A 14,351-nucleotide genomic window follows, 5' to 3' on the forward strand; every position below is an offset into this window, starting at 1 on the left:
TTTTATTTTTTTTTTTAATTACCGTGTCATTTAGCCTCGATATTTCTGTCCCAAGTGACTTATGTTTTTGGCTTAGATGTTTAATAAAAATGAGACCACACGCTACAAATATACGCACATCTTGCAAATGTTGAAACGTCCGTTTGCGACTAGAACAACTAAGACGTATGAGTCTGTTTTGAAGTCCACACGGTGTTTGAGCAACGTTTTTAGCTTCAAATAGACATGCGACCATTTTTTCCACGACAGTGTTAAAGGCTTCTTGTCATGCTTTGAATCATCACAAAATCTTTTTTGTTCACGTGTGGTAATGAATCAATTCAGGAAATCATTTCTTTTATTGTGAAACGTCTAAACGGAAGTCCGTCAATCTGCATCCCCGATCGACACTGCACTCTGGCTCAAGAAGCAACACTTTTCAAGGTAAATTCAAATATTCACTCGACAAAGTGTGCACCGCACAATTCGAATTGTTTCACATGATTTAACATTTTGGATATGTTCTAGTATTTTGGTTTAGGTTCTGCTATTATGTTTTGTTCACTGCAGGTCATTCACACGCTCAGATCAAATGTCCACACACATCTTGTAACATCTTAAACGCCTTTTGTTAGGTGCGAGAAGCTGCAAACACGACAAGGTGAAAATAAACGGCAAATCGGTGTTTACTGCACTTAATCGCGATGTCCTGGTTAACGCACTTCACAGCGCTATCTGACGTAGTACCCATATTGACCTGTGGGTGACAGCATAGCACCATAGGAAGAAAGTGTAGGACGGATGGAAAATGCTGAGTTAAATATTAAAATATAAATAATAATGCTGCATAATCGCTCAAATAACCCTTTAAGGAAAAGACAACTGTGTGGCGGACCTTAGGAACAGGCCTCTCAACCAGCGGGCCTGTAGTTAGGGTTGGGGTCACGTCTTTGTCCTTTTGTATTTTGTACTTTGTGACATCATATTGTCTTTTGTGACATCATATTGTCTTTGCAGCTTTGATGATTTGTATCTTCTCTCACTTGTGGCAGTCAGCCATGGAATAAAGACACTCACTGCCACAACCTGATATTCTAATAAAAGATCAATCAGTATCCTAATACTGACTTTTTCTTGGTTTTGTACTCCCCAGAGATGGCGCCCTCTACTGTGACAACGGTGGTGTTGCTTGGCCTTCAGTTGATGTTGGTACAAAGCGCTCACCATCATTCTGAACATGACATGAATGTCTTGCTGGGAGAGAAGGTTGGGAAACATCATGCACCCGTCTTTTCTTTTTATTATCTTGATCACCTTGTTACTTAACTCTTATCCAATGTGTTTTGAGGACTCTGAGGACTTAAAGAAATCAAGTCCAGACGTGCAGAGACAGAAGATGTTGGAAATTGTGAAGAAGATGGACAAAAATGCTGACAAACACCTAAGCACAGGTAAGACTGTATGCGACACAACTCTTGGAAAAGAAATAAAGGTGAACAAGGGATTGATATTGCTTTCTTTCCAGAGGAGATTGCTCTATGGATTCAGCAAGTGTACCGAAAATATGCCATGGAAGACGCAGAGGAGCGCTTTGGCGAATTTGACACCGACAAAGACGGTGTCGTTTCGTGGGAGGAGTACAACATGGCCACTCATGACAAGCTCTTGGATTTTGATGAAAGCACCGTCATGGACGATCCGGAGCAAGAGTCTCTGAAACATGTACGTGCACAGAGATCCATCCCCATGGGGCAGCGCGGTAAATTAAAACACCTCATTTTATCCTTCCATCAGCTCCACCTCAAGGAGAGGAGGCGCTTCAATTTCGCTGACCTGGACGGTACGCCCGGCCTCAATGTAACTGAGTTCCTGGCCTTCACCCACCCGTCTGAAGTGGACCATATGGCTGTAAGCTTAAATATATTTCAAATGTTTCAATGGAGTGTACGTTTTCAATTCTCATCACCCCTTCCTGTTATTACAGGATTTTGCAATTGAGGACGTGCTGAGTGACTACGACACTGATCAAGATGGACTGATCAGTCTGAAGGAATTCATTGGTGATATTCGACGTGAAGGTTCGTACATTTTGATTTGAAAAAAAACAAAACAATTTGATTAAAAAAAAAAATCAAATTTATTACTACTGTTCACTTTCACAACAAGATTTCTACACGTGGTTCCCTTTAATATCCTTCTAATGGACACACTGGATTTAGATTTGGGGCTGAACGATTTCGAAGTTGTTTTAAAACACGTAATGTAGAGTCCTCGAGTGGCTGGGGTTCAACTGTGATTGACAACTTCCCCCACTAGGGGGAGCAACTATGCGCATTAATGATGCTTTCTTTTGCTTATGGGAATGTATTTTAAAAATCCAGTCCTGGTGTCTGTCAATTTTCTTCCCCTACTGCACTTGACTTTTTTTTTTTTGAAAGAGGACAACCCTTCCCAGTGGGAGATTGAGGAAAGCGTGCGCTTCAAGGACCTCTACGATCAAGACAAGGACGGCAAGCTGAATCGCGAGGAGCAACTCCGCTGGATTGCGCCCAACAGCTACGGCGCTGCTCGGGAAGAAGTAAAGACTTTGACATCAGGTTTTGTATCGTCTCCATTTGCTAACGTTCCTTTCTTGGTTCTCGTCAGGCCCTTCACCTGATTAAGGAGATGGACCAGGATGGAGATGAGCGGATCTCAGAGGCTGAAGTCTTGCAAAACCAAGAGATTTTCATCAACAGCGAAGTGACAGACTACGGCAGACACCTGCAGTTGTCGCATGACGAACTCTAAGATTTGTTTATCTGCTCCAACCTCAAGCATTTGTTGTATTAAACGCAGCAGCACAATACCGCTGGGGAACTTTCTGAGCTAGAACAATGCTGATTGGCTCTTTGGTCATCGCCGGCGTGTGAAAAAGCGAAGTGACAGCACACTTGTTTGCTACTCGCTGACACTCTTCTTCCTCTTTTCAAACAAATGATCGGAGGCGCCGTGCCACAGCTCGTTTCCTGGAACGTTTTTCCACTTGTGTTAAAGCCCGCTGGTGTTCCGAGGCACATTAACAAGCTAGAACGGAGGGGAACCACTCAGGATGGAGTTAGAATTTAAGGATGCCTTTTGGGTGAGCTTGTGCCATGATTCATTGCTATTTTTTTCTTGTTTTGAGGATCAAATTTTGTGGAGCACTGAGAGTTCATTTGGTTACTTTTTTTGGTCATGTCATTTTACCACTTGCAGAAAACAGAATTTCAAAAGTACCAAAGTATTGCGAGTTTAAAATGAATGTTACTAATCTACCAATGTAAACATGTGTTCTATGTTGCCCATGAGATGAATTAAAACGATTTGAAATGTAGACATACATGTTTCTAGGTGAGTTTTAGTATTGGTGCAAGTTAGCTAGTAAGTCTCTTGAATAAGTTTCCTACATGAATATTTCATAATTGTATTACTAACCACATGAGGATTTGTGGAGGGGTATTCCACATGTCATAAGGGAAATTGCATCATTCAGAACTGCTGAAGGCAATGGGAAGGATAAAATTAAGTTCTCATGTTTCTGTATATTTGATATTTCAAATATTAATACAAACGGGGCTTTAATTTGCAGCTCAGTATCATAGCCTAAGAAATTAATGCAATGTATTTTTAGTCAATTTGGGAGTTCAATAATCTGACAGCATAGACTCCCACTGTAACATTTCAAGTGCATTCAGGGGCTTTTACTTTTTTAGTTTCCATTAAGCCGTGCAAAGTCGCAAAAACCATAAGCCGCCTCTTCAGAAGTGGGGGGAAAAAAATTGGGCTCGGAAACTGAAAGCTGACTGAATGCCACCTATGATCTTCCAGGGAGGGAACTTCAATAGCAACCTTGGCTATGAGGCCATCATCCAGAGACTAAACGATGGTCGGCGGACGTGCAAAGACATGGAGGAGCTGTTCAAAATGAGGTGGGCCTGTTGACATGTGCAAGGTAAAAAAAAAAAGCAGTGTCACCCAAACTTGCATTGTGGTTGCAGGGCATCCGCCGAGGAGAAATACGGCAAAGAGCTGGTGGCCATCTCACGCAAGGTTGGGGGGTTCTATGAAATCTGGTGGGTGTGCGTGAACATGCAGTGACTGGGGAAAAAAACGACATCACTTCCTCTGAGCTTGTGTTTTGTTTCCACAGTACACTGAGAACGTCCATTGATGAAATGAAAACGCGTAAGAACAATTAGTCGTATGTTTTTTTTCTTTCTTTTTCTTCAAGCGTCCATGTTTCAAGCCTTGTTTTGTTTTTTTTCCCACAAGAAATGGAAATGATAGGCAACTTGCACATTCATCTGTCCGGCCTCTTAAAGGAGGAGGCGAAAAGGATCGAGCAGTTTAGAGAGAAGCAGAAAGAGCAGAGAAAAAGGGTATTTAAAAAAAAAAAAAAGATATCTTTCAAAATGTTTTCAAAGTTGTCGTTGACATTTCTTTTTACCTTCCTCCCCAGCTTGAATTCATCATAGAGAAGGTCCAGAAGAACAAAGTATCATTCTACAAGAAAACGATAGACGTAAGATCAAAATGTCGGTTGTAGTTTCAACTTTCTCATTTGAGTTTATTGCACGATAAGGTCAGTTCACGAGCTCGGGTCCTCGAAGGGCGCCACCTTGCATATTTTAGATGTTTCCCTCCGATTCAAATGATTAGGATCGTTCGTTACCAGGCTCCTGTCGAGCTTGCTGCTGAAGTGTTTGTTTCTGTTTCACGTGTCTCTTTGTCCGTCCCAGTCTGAAAGACACTACGAGCAACGCTGCAGGGAGGCTGACGAGGCAGAGCAAACGGCTGACAAGATGAGAAACGCTTCCACAGCCACACCCAAGCAGATTGAGAAGGTACAACGTTTTCATTCATCAGCAATAAGTGACTTATTTGTTATTGTTCTTCAACCACAACGTTTTCATTAATCAGCAATAAGTGACTTATTTATTGTTCTTCAATATCACTGAAATATTTTTATCTTTTTGTCTATTTTCAGCTGAGCAACAAATCTAAAATGTGCAGGGAAGCTGCAGAGGAGGCGGGTATGAATTTGTGCTGCACTTACTTCCTTTTTATTGAGGATGTCACAACTATCTATTCAAAGTTGTGACAAACGCACCTCCATTCGGTGTTGTCAGTAAGACAAATGCAAATTCTGATTTTTTAATCTGGGTGCTTAATCTTACAATGATCAGTATATGTTCCCCCCCCCCCCCCCCAATAGAGAGACAGTACAAATCCAACATTGATCAGCTGGACCAGATCCGTCAAGAATGGGAATTAACACACAGCAACACGTGTGAGGTAAGTCGTAACATGGAGTGTGTTTATCAAGAGAGGAAGGTACAATCTATTCGAAAGTGTCCAACATTCAACCAAAAGCGGCAATACCCGTTTAGTTTTCTCAACGAGGATGTGCGACACTTCCTATGATAGGACAATAAAATGAGTCACTAATCTTCAAACTTCCTTTGTTGGCACAAACCTTTGTTCTTGAAATACACGGTCGATTTGAGATTGCACAATGTCATAATGGGATTTTCACGCCACGCTTAAAGGTCACGTTTCGATGTATTGCGTTGAAATCGACAGAATTTGCAGAATGGATTTCCCAATCGTGTCTTGTAGGTGTTTCAACAACAGGAAACGGAGCGCCTGAAGGCCATGAGGAACGGCTTGTGGCAGCATTGTAACCATTTGTCCACGCAATGCGTGAAGGCCGATGAGGTGAGCCATCACACATCCAAAAAGTAATCCATCTTCAGCTAATGTTTGCAACGCTATCTTGTCTGCTGCTTTCAGTGTTATGAAGGGGTGAGGCAAATCTTGGAGAAGTGTGACATTATCGCTGACATGAACAGCTTTGTGGGGATTAAAGGCACCGGCACCAATCGTCCCGGTAAGCGTGATTTGAGTGTGACATGGGAAAATATTTTTCCGTTACAAAGTATTTCGTTTGCTCTTTCCCTCGCCTAAAGCTCCCATCGAATACCAAAACTACTACGAGAGGGATGCCACAGAAGTCCGAAATGGAAGCATGGGACTCGTAGGCGGCGTGATGAAAAAGTCGGGAAAAACACGTTTGGGTTCACAATCGCGCAAGTGAGAACAAATATTCATATTTGACTGTTCCCGTTTGTAGGTTTTCAACTCTCCTTCAAGGGAACTCTTTGGCTGGCTCCAGTCTGAGCGTTCATAAAGATCCTATTGCAGACGGTGGAGGTAAAAATATGAAATAAGAATCAAACAACACTTTCTGCCCATGCCCACCGTAGCACATTTTTGCAGAATGACCCTCATATTAAGTTCTTTAACTGGCGACGATTAACTCCACAGACGACTATGAAGATGTCTACAGCGACCCCCTCAAGATTCAAGGCCCCCAAACGAGCGAGCAGTACAAGGCGATGTACGAGTACGTGGCCCAGGTTTGTTCTTGGCTATTTTGTCATTTAATTGGATGGGAAAAAGTCACAGTTAAATGAGGTGTATTTTTCTTTAGCGAGCCGACGAGCTCTCCATGTCTGTTGGGGACGCCGTGCTCGTCATTGAACGGGGCCAAGACGGCTGGTGGATGGTGCGGCTGTATGGCCAAACGGGACTGGTGCCGGGATCTTACCTTGCCAAAGAATGAGTTTGGACAACGCAACTAGAACGACTTGTCAGTAATTATTTGTGAATAATGTAATTTTATTTCTCACATGTACAGCATTAAAACTTTAAATCATACCATATTCATAGTGTTTAACTTGGCAGAGCCTTCCTAATAGAAAGTATCCTGACATTATCTTGTAAAAATACCAGCTGCCCTTTCGTAAAAGCCTACAGTATCATTTCTCTGAAATTTCTAAAACGTATAACGCTATCACCCAAGTCACTGCACTCCTTTCCAAGCTCATTACAAGTCGCTACAAATCGTCAATCAGTAGAAAGCGTAAGGATAAATACAACACAATTCAAAAACGTAACTTATGCATGGAGATGAGGATCGTAAAACAGTCTGGAACCAACATGAGACAGTAGTGTAGCAATTCTACATGGGAAAATGAAGCTTCAAATTTGATTCATAAACCAGTTGCATTTCTTTACTCCTCTAGATGGCGCTGTTGGTTTGAATAAGAAATCAGTGTCCATGTTGAACAGACAGTGCCACCTAGAGGACTGAAGAAGAATAAACAGCCACTGGTTCATGCTGCAAATGTCAACCTTTGTTTTTCTCATCACTACATAGAATATTTAAACGACTATTGGACACATAGTGCAAATTAAAGAGGAAATCACCCTTCCTCCATAGAGTACAGTTTGGTTTGCTTCTAAAGATCAATCATTCATTCTGAACAAGTATTTGGGCTAAAGCTTTGTGGAGGCAAAAAGCATGAAGCTTCTTTGTGTTAGTGTGGGAATGGATTCACCAATGAGCCTTGAGCAGGAGAAGTTTAAGCGTAGGTGCCTCCTGTCATGAGGAGCTGATAGGCTGGATCGCTTCTTCTGCGACACAGCACGACGCACGCCGACAACATCCCCAGAACCTGCCGTGAAAAAGGGGATTTTGTATGACATCACTTTGGTGTGACAAAACTAAATTCAGCCATATTCAAATGTGCAAAATTCCGATGTGCAACAATGACGTACCTGGATGCCGGCAAACGTCAACGCAGTCCAGATGACGTACATCATAATTTCCTTTAACTTCTTCACAACCAGAACCTCACATCCCTAGACACAAACAATACACAGTGGAAAAATCCAGATGAATAGAAATCCATTTAGCATTCAAACAAATGTGACGCTTTTTTTTTTACTTCTTGGTAAAGTTCTTCAGGTCGAGTGAGGGACCCTGTGCAGAGTCCCCCAACTTTTCCGTTACAACAGCTGATGGGCACGCTGTTGTTCTTGGATGCTTCATACCAGCGAGTGTACTGCCAGTCGGAGTAATTGCGGATGCCGCAGCACTGGAGCTGCACAAGCAAATTTGTGTGCTTAATAAGAGGGACCCACACGTTCTCATCGTTTGTTTGGAGTCCTCACCTGTCTCTGAACGTAGTCGATGGCGCGGCTCTGTGCGTTGCTGTTAGTGCCGTTGTACTCGTTGTATACTTCGTGGATGGAACCGTTCACGTCATCTTCAACCTGGCGACGATAAAGAAATGTGATGTTAGATTACACATATGGAATAAAACACACGCCTACTTCCTCACCTTTGCTCTGTAAATATATCCAAGAACCACAACAGCTACTTCAGTCATGAAAACCAGCAGCAGGATGATGACAAACTGAGGAGAAAATAAAACAAACTAGCATGGATGCTACGGTATAACGGAATTTATTCTCTCTGCTTGGTGTAAAAACAGATTACAACGGGTTCTCCTCACATAAAATACAAAACTATACATTACACACTCCCAACTAAACTATTTATTGCAATCTAACCCTTTTTCATTCTCATAGCAGTATTTTTCACAGTTCGCACTGACCGACATGAGTCCACAGTGGCTCTCTCTCACGGTGGCGCAGCAACCGATGAGGCCGATGATGAAGAGGAGCGCTCCTGCCGCGATGATGACGACTGCCGGGACCAGCGTGTAGACGTCTTCGAAAAAATGGTCATAGTCATCGTACGTGATGAACACGTACGCGCCCGCGTAGCAGAGGATGCCAGCGGCAGCCTGTTGGGGAGTCATACATCAAATGTATGCCACTTACACCACAACTTTACTAAGTACATGTTGACATCATAAATTATACCCTTCTATACAGGTTCATAACTTGCCAAAACACACACAACCTCCCTGTCCACGTTCTGGATGACAGTCAAAATGCTGCACTTGTTTAATTTTTATGACCATGACTTTCCTACAGCATTAGTGTTTGTTATGGGATGCCCAGACTTAGTGAAATGAAGAACCCCCCCCCCAGCATTGTATTATAAAGTTTAAAATACTTTCAATTTATTTAGTCAAGTTAAAAAAAGTTCACAAGGCATTCTGTTCAAAACAAACCCCAGCTACACCAATACCCAATGAAGTTGTATTATAGATTTTACTACTAATAATTAAGTTATGATTCGAAACGATATCGATGAAAATTTATTATTTTCTGAGTCTACTTTTTAGCACCGGAAAAGAAAAATAATCCAATCGCCATTCCTGAATTTAGCATTCAACCAACTTCCTACTTTTCCATGTTAACTTGGTTCTTTTGATTGAAGACGACTTAATTTTGTGATTTTGCGAATACGTTTACACAGCACGTTTACTCGAAGTTCTGTTTGCTTGGTTAAACAACGGCCGACTGCAACGATAGCAAGGCAGCTAGCTCGTAGCAACAAAGTTCCCATACATATACACAACATAGTGGCTAGCTAGCCGGCTAGCTCGCTCGACGTTTCGCCGTGACGCACGACCTAACTCGGACCAACAATAACAAAAGAAATCCACAAGCTTACCCAAAATATGAGGTTCAGAAAGACCAACACGGTCTTTGAAGAGGTGATACTACACTGGCCCATGGCCAACACTGCAATTTAAGCCTGTGCTTGTTTTTTTAAATATTTTAGTTTAGACAAAGACATAACCACTCTCACTCCATTCGCTCGACTGTAGGAATGTTAGTGTCGTAGCGCCACCACATGGAAGCAATGGGGATTTGCTGACATCCAGCGGTAGCACATGGTACTGCATCCACGGAGACGACGTAACTCGATACGCACGTTCGGTCGCAACGCGGCGTGGTACCGAACCACGGGACCAGAGGGTAACCTAAGCAAAAATGTACTCAAGTACTGTAGACTACTGTTACTTTTGATTGCAAAGTAACAGTGACATTGTTAAGTTTGGAATATATGACGTAGGAAAAAATACGCAAACACAGAAGAAATGGTACTAACGTTATTGTTTTGTTGTTATTGTTTAAATCAAGCCATGGAAGTTCTAAAGTTCTAAATTCAGCAATATCGCATTAACAACAACAATGAATTATTTATTTTAAAATAACACAAATTCAGCCAGAAGAAATGAATTGTCTTAACTGTCTTCGTTTGTGAAACAGCACAAGCGCCGGTGTTCTACTGTCTTGTAGCGTCCCTGGCTGAAATTGATGGTTAAAAAAAGCTTTCGTTCTTTTAGTCTGCAAAAGAGTTGATAGCAACATTAAGACTCTATGACGTAACAGAAAATAGCATTCCCTGATCGAGATTATTAAGGACAAAAGATGAAAGCCACATTCAGGAACGCAAACAATGTCTTAAAACTGTTCATTTCTATGACAACTATCCAAAAACAAACATATTATCATCTTAACCAATCTGTACTATTTATACAAACTCCACAGACCATGAACATAACTTCCATTTCAATTTACAAACTACTAAATGCACATCATATCATAAATTTTCTTTTATATATCCAACAACAAAATACAGTACATTAAATACTTCACACTTAATAGTCAAAATAACAAACCTTGTGGCCTTTTTTCGTCAGATGCCAATCCCTGATGAGATGAAATTTGATTCTTTCATTGAGACACTTTCAGATTCACGTTTGGTGGTCCGTCGGTAATCTTTTGAGACATTTAACACACCAAAGCTGTAGAGGGCGACAAACGGAAAGTGGTCAAAATAATATCCCGAAGAAGAAAAACATCGACGTCATCACGCCGCACACTCTGACGTCGTTTGTGGCACTGCCTCTGATCGTTATTTATCGGTGAGAATTATATGCGTTTAGAATTATTTTTATTTGTCATTTGATACATTATAGTCTTACGAATACACTGACGCAAATTTTAAAGTGATATTTTCTCAATGTGACTCGAAATTACTTGGGGTACAGTCTCGTGACTGCTAGCAAAGTAAGTTGTTTTCATATCGCTCCTGTATTGAATCAAATGAAGTTAATTTAAACAATCCAAGACGGGGATTTGTTGATAGACCAGGTATTACCTAAGTCTACCGCATACCGAACTGTAAACGTGTGTAAATTATTTATAGACATTTTAACTTTCTGGTTGAACTTTGCTCTGGCTACTACTAATCATAAAGCAAGCAAGTTCTTACAGAATGTCGGTGTTGTGTAAATTCAGGTGTGCAAACAATGGAGAATGGTGATGGAGGGGAGACGTGTGAGCCAAAGACACAGCAGCCCTGTCGCTTCTTCTCTCAGGGAAGACGCTGTTTCTTTGGGGCCAAGTGTAAATATTTACACACAAGATCTGATCACAAAGAAGTAATCCCGACTCCCTGCCAGGTGGACGTCCAATCCTCCCCCCCTGTAGGACTGGAAGGAAATGGTGTCATCACTCCCAAGCCCAAAGCGTCCTCAGGAGCAGGACGCCGCGCCTGCCGCTACTTTTTGTCAGGGCACTGCGCAATGGAGGACAGGTGTCGCTACTGGCATCCACCGCAGTTCCCCTCAATGGGGGACCGGGCGGAACCGGCAGAGCAGACCGGTTTGATGCAAATGAGAGCACCTGCGCCAAATGTCCTCCAGGAGGTCAAACTGTGCAATCTAACAGAAGATGTTGCCGCACAACTTCGGGACACAGAGATCAAGCAGCTAAAGAGGCGTATTCCCAAAGATCGTCTTATCATTCAAGAGCGAAGCGATGGCAAGGTTACGTATTACAGGGTCACTGTGGAAGCCACTGATCCAGACTGGGTAAATATTTACTTGTCTCTTCCTGTGTTCTTATGAAGAAGAAAGTCCAGTGTCAGTGGCATCTTGGTTGACCCTAATGAGGACAACAAGCGCAATAGAAATTGGATGGAATGGAGTGCAGTACTTAAATCAACCAGCAGGGGCGCTGTTGATTCAGTCTCAACTAGTTTGTATGAGAAGCTGACTCCTATCGTCTCCACTAATCCATTCTTATGCTCTTTACAGCCTTTTGATTTAAAAGAAATTGACATCATGGTGAGCTTTCCCGACACTTACCCACAAGAGGTAAAGACCACAACTGTAATTCAACTAAGTGATGACATGGCAGTCATGAGAAGCCACTATCGTTTTCATTCCCGTTAGATTTTCACCCTGGATATCCCACTGGATCAAGAGCTGCCGCTAATCATGGGAAGGTATGACCCTGTCAATCAATCACTGTCACAATTCAGTCTTTTTGGTTGATTGACAGTTGTTGTGTTGTGGCTTTGTAGGCATGTCCAGCAAGCGTCACTGGAGTGGCTCCAGGCGAAGCATGCCACCAATCAACTGCTCGGAAAAGTGGAGCTGCTCTTCCGACCTTTTCTCCGCTGGCTCGATCGTAGTTTGGAGAAACTTTTTACGGAGGGAGCCAGGCAGGTTAGTACAATGTCGAGACTTACCCATTATTGCTGAAGTTCTTAATACTGAAAAACGGCGACTTACGAGACATTGTTTGCATGTGCATTGATTTTGCTCTTTTTATTGCAGTTAAAAAAGGACCGTGAGTTAGAAAAAGCCGGGCTGCAGTTCATACCTTACCAGGATCTGCTGGCAACGGCGTGTGAGAAATCAGACAGCGATCATCCGTCGGACACCGCCTCCGACGCTGCGAACGAGCAAGAAGAGGCCGGCGACGTGGCAGAAGCGGAGGGCTTAGGTTGCGATGAAGAGCAACGAGAGGATGAGGAGGACGACGCCACTCACCTGGTGGAAAACATTAAGATCAGCGACGTCCGCAGAGGCACCGAAGTCAGGCTGCTTGGGCTGACGCTGGGAGAGAACACGGCCACCGTCGTGGGCCTCGGCGTCGCCGTTTGTCTTCAGTGCAACAGGTAGCCAGCGTGAATTGCCAAGGCTGAAGCATCTGTTCCACCGACTCGGTTCCACGTGCGCAGGTGTAAATTGATGGCAGACCTGACGTTGAACGGGAAGACGACCTGCGTTGCTCAGTGCGAGAAGTGCAGTGCGAGAATCAGCGCCGCGTTCAGAGCCTCCATGCTGCACCGCTACAGTGACGTGTTGGGCTACTTGGACCTCCAAAATGCCGTTCCTTCCGACCTGGTGCTTCAAGACTGCCAATTCACCGTGGGCTGCCTCGGCTGCTCACGAGAGAGCCCGCTTCAGGTACACGCGCTCAAAGTCTTGCTCACAATCGAAAACACTTGATTAATCTTTTTTTTGAAATGTTTTGATTAGAACCTTTGCTACGGCCAAACAAAGGAGGTCAATTGTGAAAACTGCCACGGCAAGCTCAGTCTGCTGGCTGAGAGTGCCAGATTCCAATACATTCAGCCACGCAGCAACAAAACAGGTGAAAGCTCACCTACATTCTCCCCCGCAGCAGATTAGCCAAGGTTTAATCTCTTAAACTGGACTGTACTGACTTTTTTGTTGTTGCTATGTGCAGGTCCAAGTGCTTCAACTGTTAATTTGAAGACTGTAAGAGATCCAGCTGTTCAAAAGGGGAAACCACTACCAGAGAAAGGAGCTTGCAAGCATTACAAGCAGAGTCATCGCTGGCTCAGGTATTATCTTCACACATGGGCATTTTTAACATAAGACGACATATTTGTTCTCTCCAAAGGTTTCCGTGTTGCGGCCGTGCTTACCCTTGCGACGTGTGCCATGATGAAGACCAGGACCATCCCATGGAGCTCGCCAGCAGGATGATCTGTGGCTACTGCGCTAAAGAGCAGGTGAGCTCGGGAGTGATGATGCCAGAACATCTGAAGCTGTCTCCTCTGATGGTTTTTGTGGTTGTAGCCGTACAGCAACGGGAAGCCTTGCATCAGCTGCGGCAGCATGATGACCAGAGGTCCTCACACTAGTCACTGGGAGGGAGGATTGGGCTGCAGAAACAAAATGAAAATGTCAAGGTATTTAAAAAAAAAAAAAAAAAAAAAAATGTATGATTCAGGTAACAGTAGATTCATTTGTCTTTTCTTTTTCAGAAACGATCGGCAGAAGTACGCCAACACAAACAAGACGATTTCAAAGAAGGCCAGTGAAAAGAAGTAGCTTGATTTGTTACTTGGTGAAATTCAATGAATTTCTGATTTTCTCCAATAAATCATGTTCTAATGATCATTTGGTGTGACTTGTTGTCATTTGTGTTTTGCTCTGATTTTTAAGAACCTCTTTCTAGGTCAGTTCAATCGATGAATGTGGAATTAGATTTTTCACACTTTCCCTGTAAGAACTACTAAAAAAACGAAATAAAAGGGATGAGAAAAACATTCCGGGACCAAATGGCCCACTGACCATTCCCGGGTCGCAGACCCGTAGTTAAGGACCACTGCAAAGCATTTCTTCAAAGTGTGTTGTGCTATTGAATAGTTAATCTTTTGGGCTTGAGGGTGTTGACACTAAACCCCTTTGAGCCAAACTCCTCATTTAAAAGCGGGATTTTTCCATCCAGAAGCTGCACCAGCATTGCATCAA

General features: G+C 42.9%; 4 protein-coding genes and 1 long non-coding RNA gene across 7 annotated transcripts; 3 read left to right on the forward strand and 2 right to left on the reverse strand.

Annotated features, from left to right (window-relative positions):
- The first annotated feature begins 322 nt into the window (after positions 1-322).
- On the forward strand, positions 323-3,335 carry rcn2 (reticulocalbin 2). The gene is made up of 8 exons (XM_037253228.1): positions 323-423; positions 1,133-1,245; positions 1,328-1,430; positions 1,505-1,701; positions 1,774-1,887; positions 1,964-2,057; positions 2,418-2,557; positions 2,626-3,335. Exons 2-8 carry the CDS (start codon positions 1,135-1,137, stop codon positions 2,767-2,769), a joined length of 903 nt encoding a protein of 300 aa, XP_037109123.1. The 5' UTR covers positions 323-423; positions 1,133-1,134; the 3' UTR covers positions 2,770-3,335.
- pstpip1a (proline-serine-threonine phosphatase interacting protein 1a) lies at positions 2,957-7,158 on the forward strand. Of its 2 annotated transcripts, none has more exons than XM_037253224.1 (15): positions 2,957-3,100; positions 3,829-3,929; positions 3,999-4,073; positions 4,151-4,185; positions 4,273-4,379; positions 4,460-4,522; positions 4,740-4,844; positions 4,988-5,033; positions 5,216-5,295; positions 5,620-5,718; positions 5,794-5,890; positions 5,970-6,057; positions 6,134-6,213; positions 6,310-6,419; positions 6,494-7,158. In XM_037253224.1, exons 1-15 carry the CDS (start codon positions 3,071-3,073, stop codon positions 6,623-6,625), a joined length of 1,248 nt encoding a protein of 415 aa, XP_037109119.1. In that variant the 5' UTR covers positions 2,957-3,070; the 3' UTR covers positions 6,626-7,158. The 2 variants fall into 2 exon arrangements, with proteins under 2 accessions (XP_037109119.1, XP_037109120.1); XM_037253225.1 differs by having other exon boundaries at positions 6,328-6,419.
- Positions 6,661-9,608, reverse strand: tspan3a (tetraspanin 3a). Its single transcript, XM_037253227.1, has 7 exons — positions 9,437-9,608; positions 8,466-8,657; positions 8,190-8,264; positions 8,020-8,121; positions 7,794-7,949; positions 7,624-7,707; positions 6,661-7,520 (listed from the first exon to the last, which is right to left on the reverse strand). Exons 1-7 carry the CDS (start codon positions 9,497-9,499, stop codon positions 7,428-7,430), a joined length of 765 nt encoding a protein of 254 aa, XP_037109122.1. The 5' UTR covers positions 9,500-9,608; the 3' UTR covers positions 6,661-7,427.
- A 439-nt stretch (positions 9,609-10,047) lies between these two features.
- Positions 10,048-11,137, reverse strand: LOC119124787. Its single transcript, XR_005098331.1, has 3 exons — positions 11,048-11,137; positions 10,452-10,577; positions 10,048-10,116 (listed from the first exon to the last, which is right to left on the reverse strand). It is a non-coding gene; the product is annotated as an uncharacterized LOC119124787 (long non-coding RNA).
- On the forward strand, positions 10,615-13,994 carry si:dkey-24l11.2 (uncharacterized protein LOC100034462 homolog). Of its 2 annotated transcripts, XM_037255059.1 has the most exons (12): positions 10,615-10,697; positions 11,074-11,648; positions 11,874-11,933; positions 12,012-12,064; positions 12,143-12,287; positions 12,399-12,742; positions 12,806-13,034; positions 13,107-13,221; positions 13,318-13,435; positions 13,495-13,606; positions 13,674-13,786; positions 13,862-13,994. In XM_037255059.1, the coding sequence occupies exons 2-12, from the start codon at positions 11,085-11,087 to the stop codon at positions 13,926-13,928; spliced, it is 1,920 nt and encodes a 639-aa protein (XP_037110954.1). In that variant the 5' UTR covers positions 10,615-10,697; positions 11,074-11,084; the 3' UTR covers positions 13,929-13,994. The 2 variants fall into 2 exon arrangements, with proteins under 2 accessions (XP_037110954.1, XP_037110956.1); XM_037255061.1 differs by lacking the exon at positions 10,615-10,697 and having other exon boundaries at positions 11,479-11,603; positions 11,690-11,933.
- Positions 13,995-14,351: the final 357 nt, after the last annotated feature.

Source organism: Syngnathus acus, chromosome 6, assembly GCF_901709675.1.
Source record: "Syngnathus acus chromosome 6, fSynAcu1.2, whole genome shotgun sequence".
In the NCBI taxonomy this organism is placed as follows: domain Eukaryota; kingdom Metazoa; phylum Chordata; class Actinopteri; order Syngnathiformes; family Syngnathidae; genus Syngnathus; species Syngnathus acus.

Coding starts and splice junctions, on each gene's coding strand:
- rcn2 (XM_037253228.1), top strand. CDS start 1,135: ATGGCGCCCTCTACTGTGACAACGGTGGTGTTGCTTGGCCTTCAGTTG. Junction 1,246..1,327: donor ATGTCTTGCTGGGAGAGAAG/GTTGGGAAACAT, acceptor ATGTGTTTTGAG/GACTCTGAGGACTTAAAGAA. Junction 1,431..1,504: donor TGACAAACACCTAAGCACAG/GTAAGACTGTAT, acceptor CTTTCTTTCCAG/AGGAGATTGCTCTATGGATT.
- pstpip1a (XM_037253224.1), top strand. CDS start 3,071: ATGGAGTTAGAATTTAAGGATGCCTTTTGG. Junction 5,891..5,969: donor CACCGGCACCAATCGTCCCG/GTAAGCGTGATT, acceptor CCTCGCCTAAAG/CTCCCATCGAATACCAAAAC. Junction 6,214..6,309: donor TCCTATTGCAGACGGTGGAG/GTAAAAATATGA, acceptor TTCTTTAACTGG/CGACGATTAACTCCACAGAC.
- tspan3a (XM_037253227.1), bottom strand. CDS start 9,499: ATGGGCCAGTGTAGTATCACCTCTTCAAAGACCGTGTTGGTCTTTCTG. Junction 8,265..8,465: donor GCCACTGTGGACTCATGTCG/GTCAGTGCGAAC, acceptor TTTTCTCCTCAG/TTTGTCATCATCCTGCTGCT. Junction 7,708..7,793: donor CTGAAGAACTTTACCAAGAA/GTAAAAAAAAAA, acceptor GTTTGTGTCTAG/GGATGTGAGGTTCTGGTTGT.
- si:dkey-24l11.2 (XM_037255059.1), top strand. CDS start 11,085: ATGGAGAATGGTGATGGAGGGGAGACGTGTGAGCCAAAGACACAGCAG. Junction 12,288..12,398: donor TTACGGAGGGAGCCAGGCAG/GTTAGTACAATG, acceptor TTTTTATTGCAG/TTAAAAAAGGACCGTGAGTT. Junction 13,787..13,861: donor AACAAAATGAAAATGTCAAG/GTATTTAAAAAA, acceptor TTTCTTTTTCAG/AAACGATCGGCAGAAGTACG.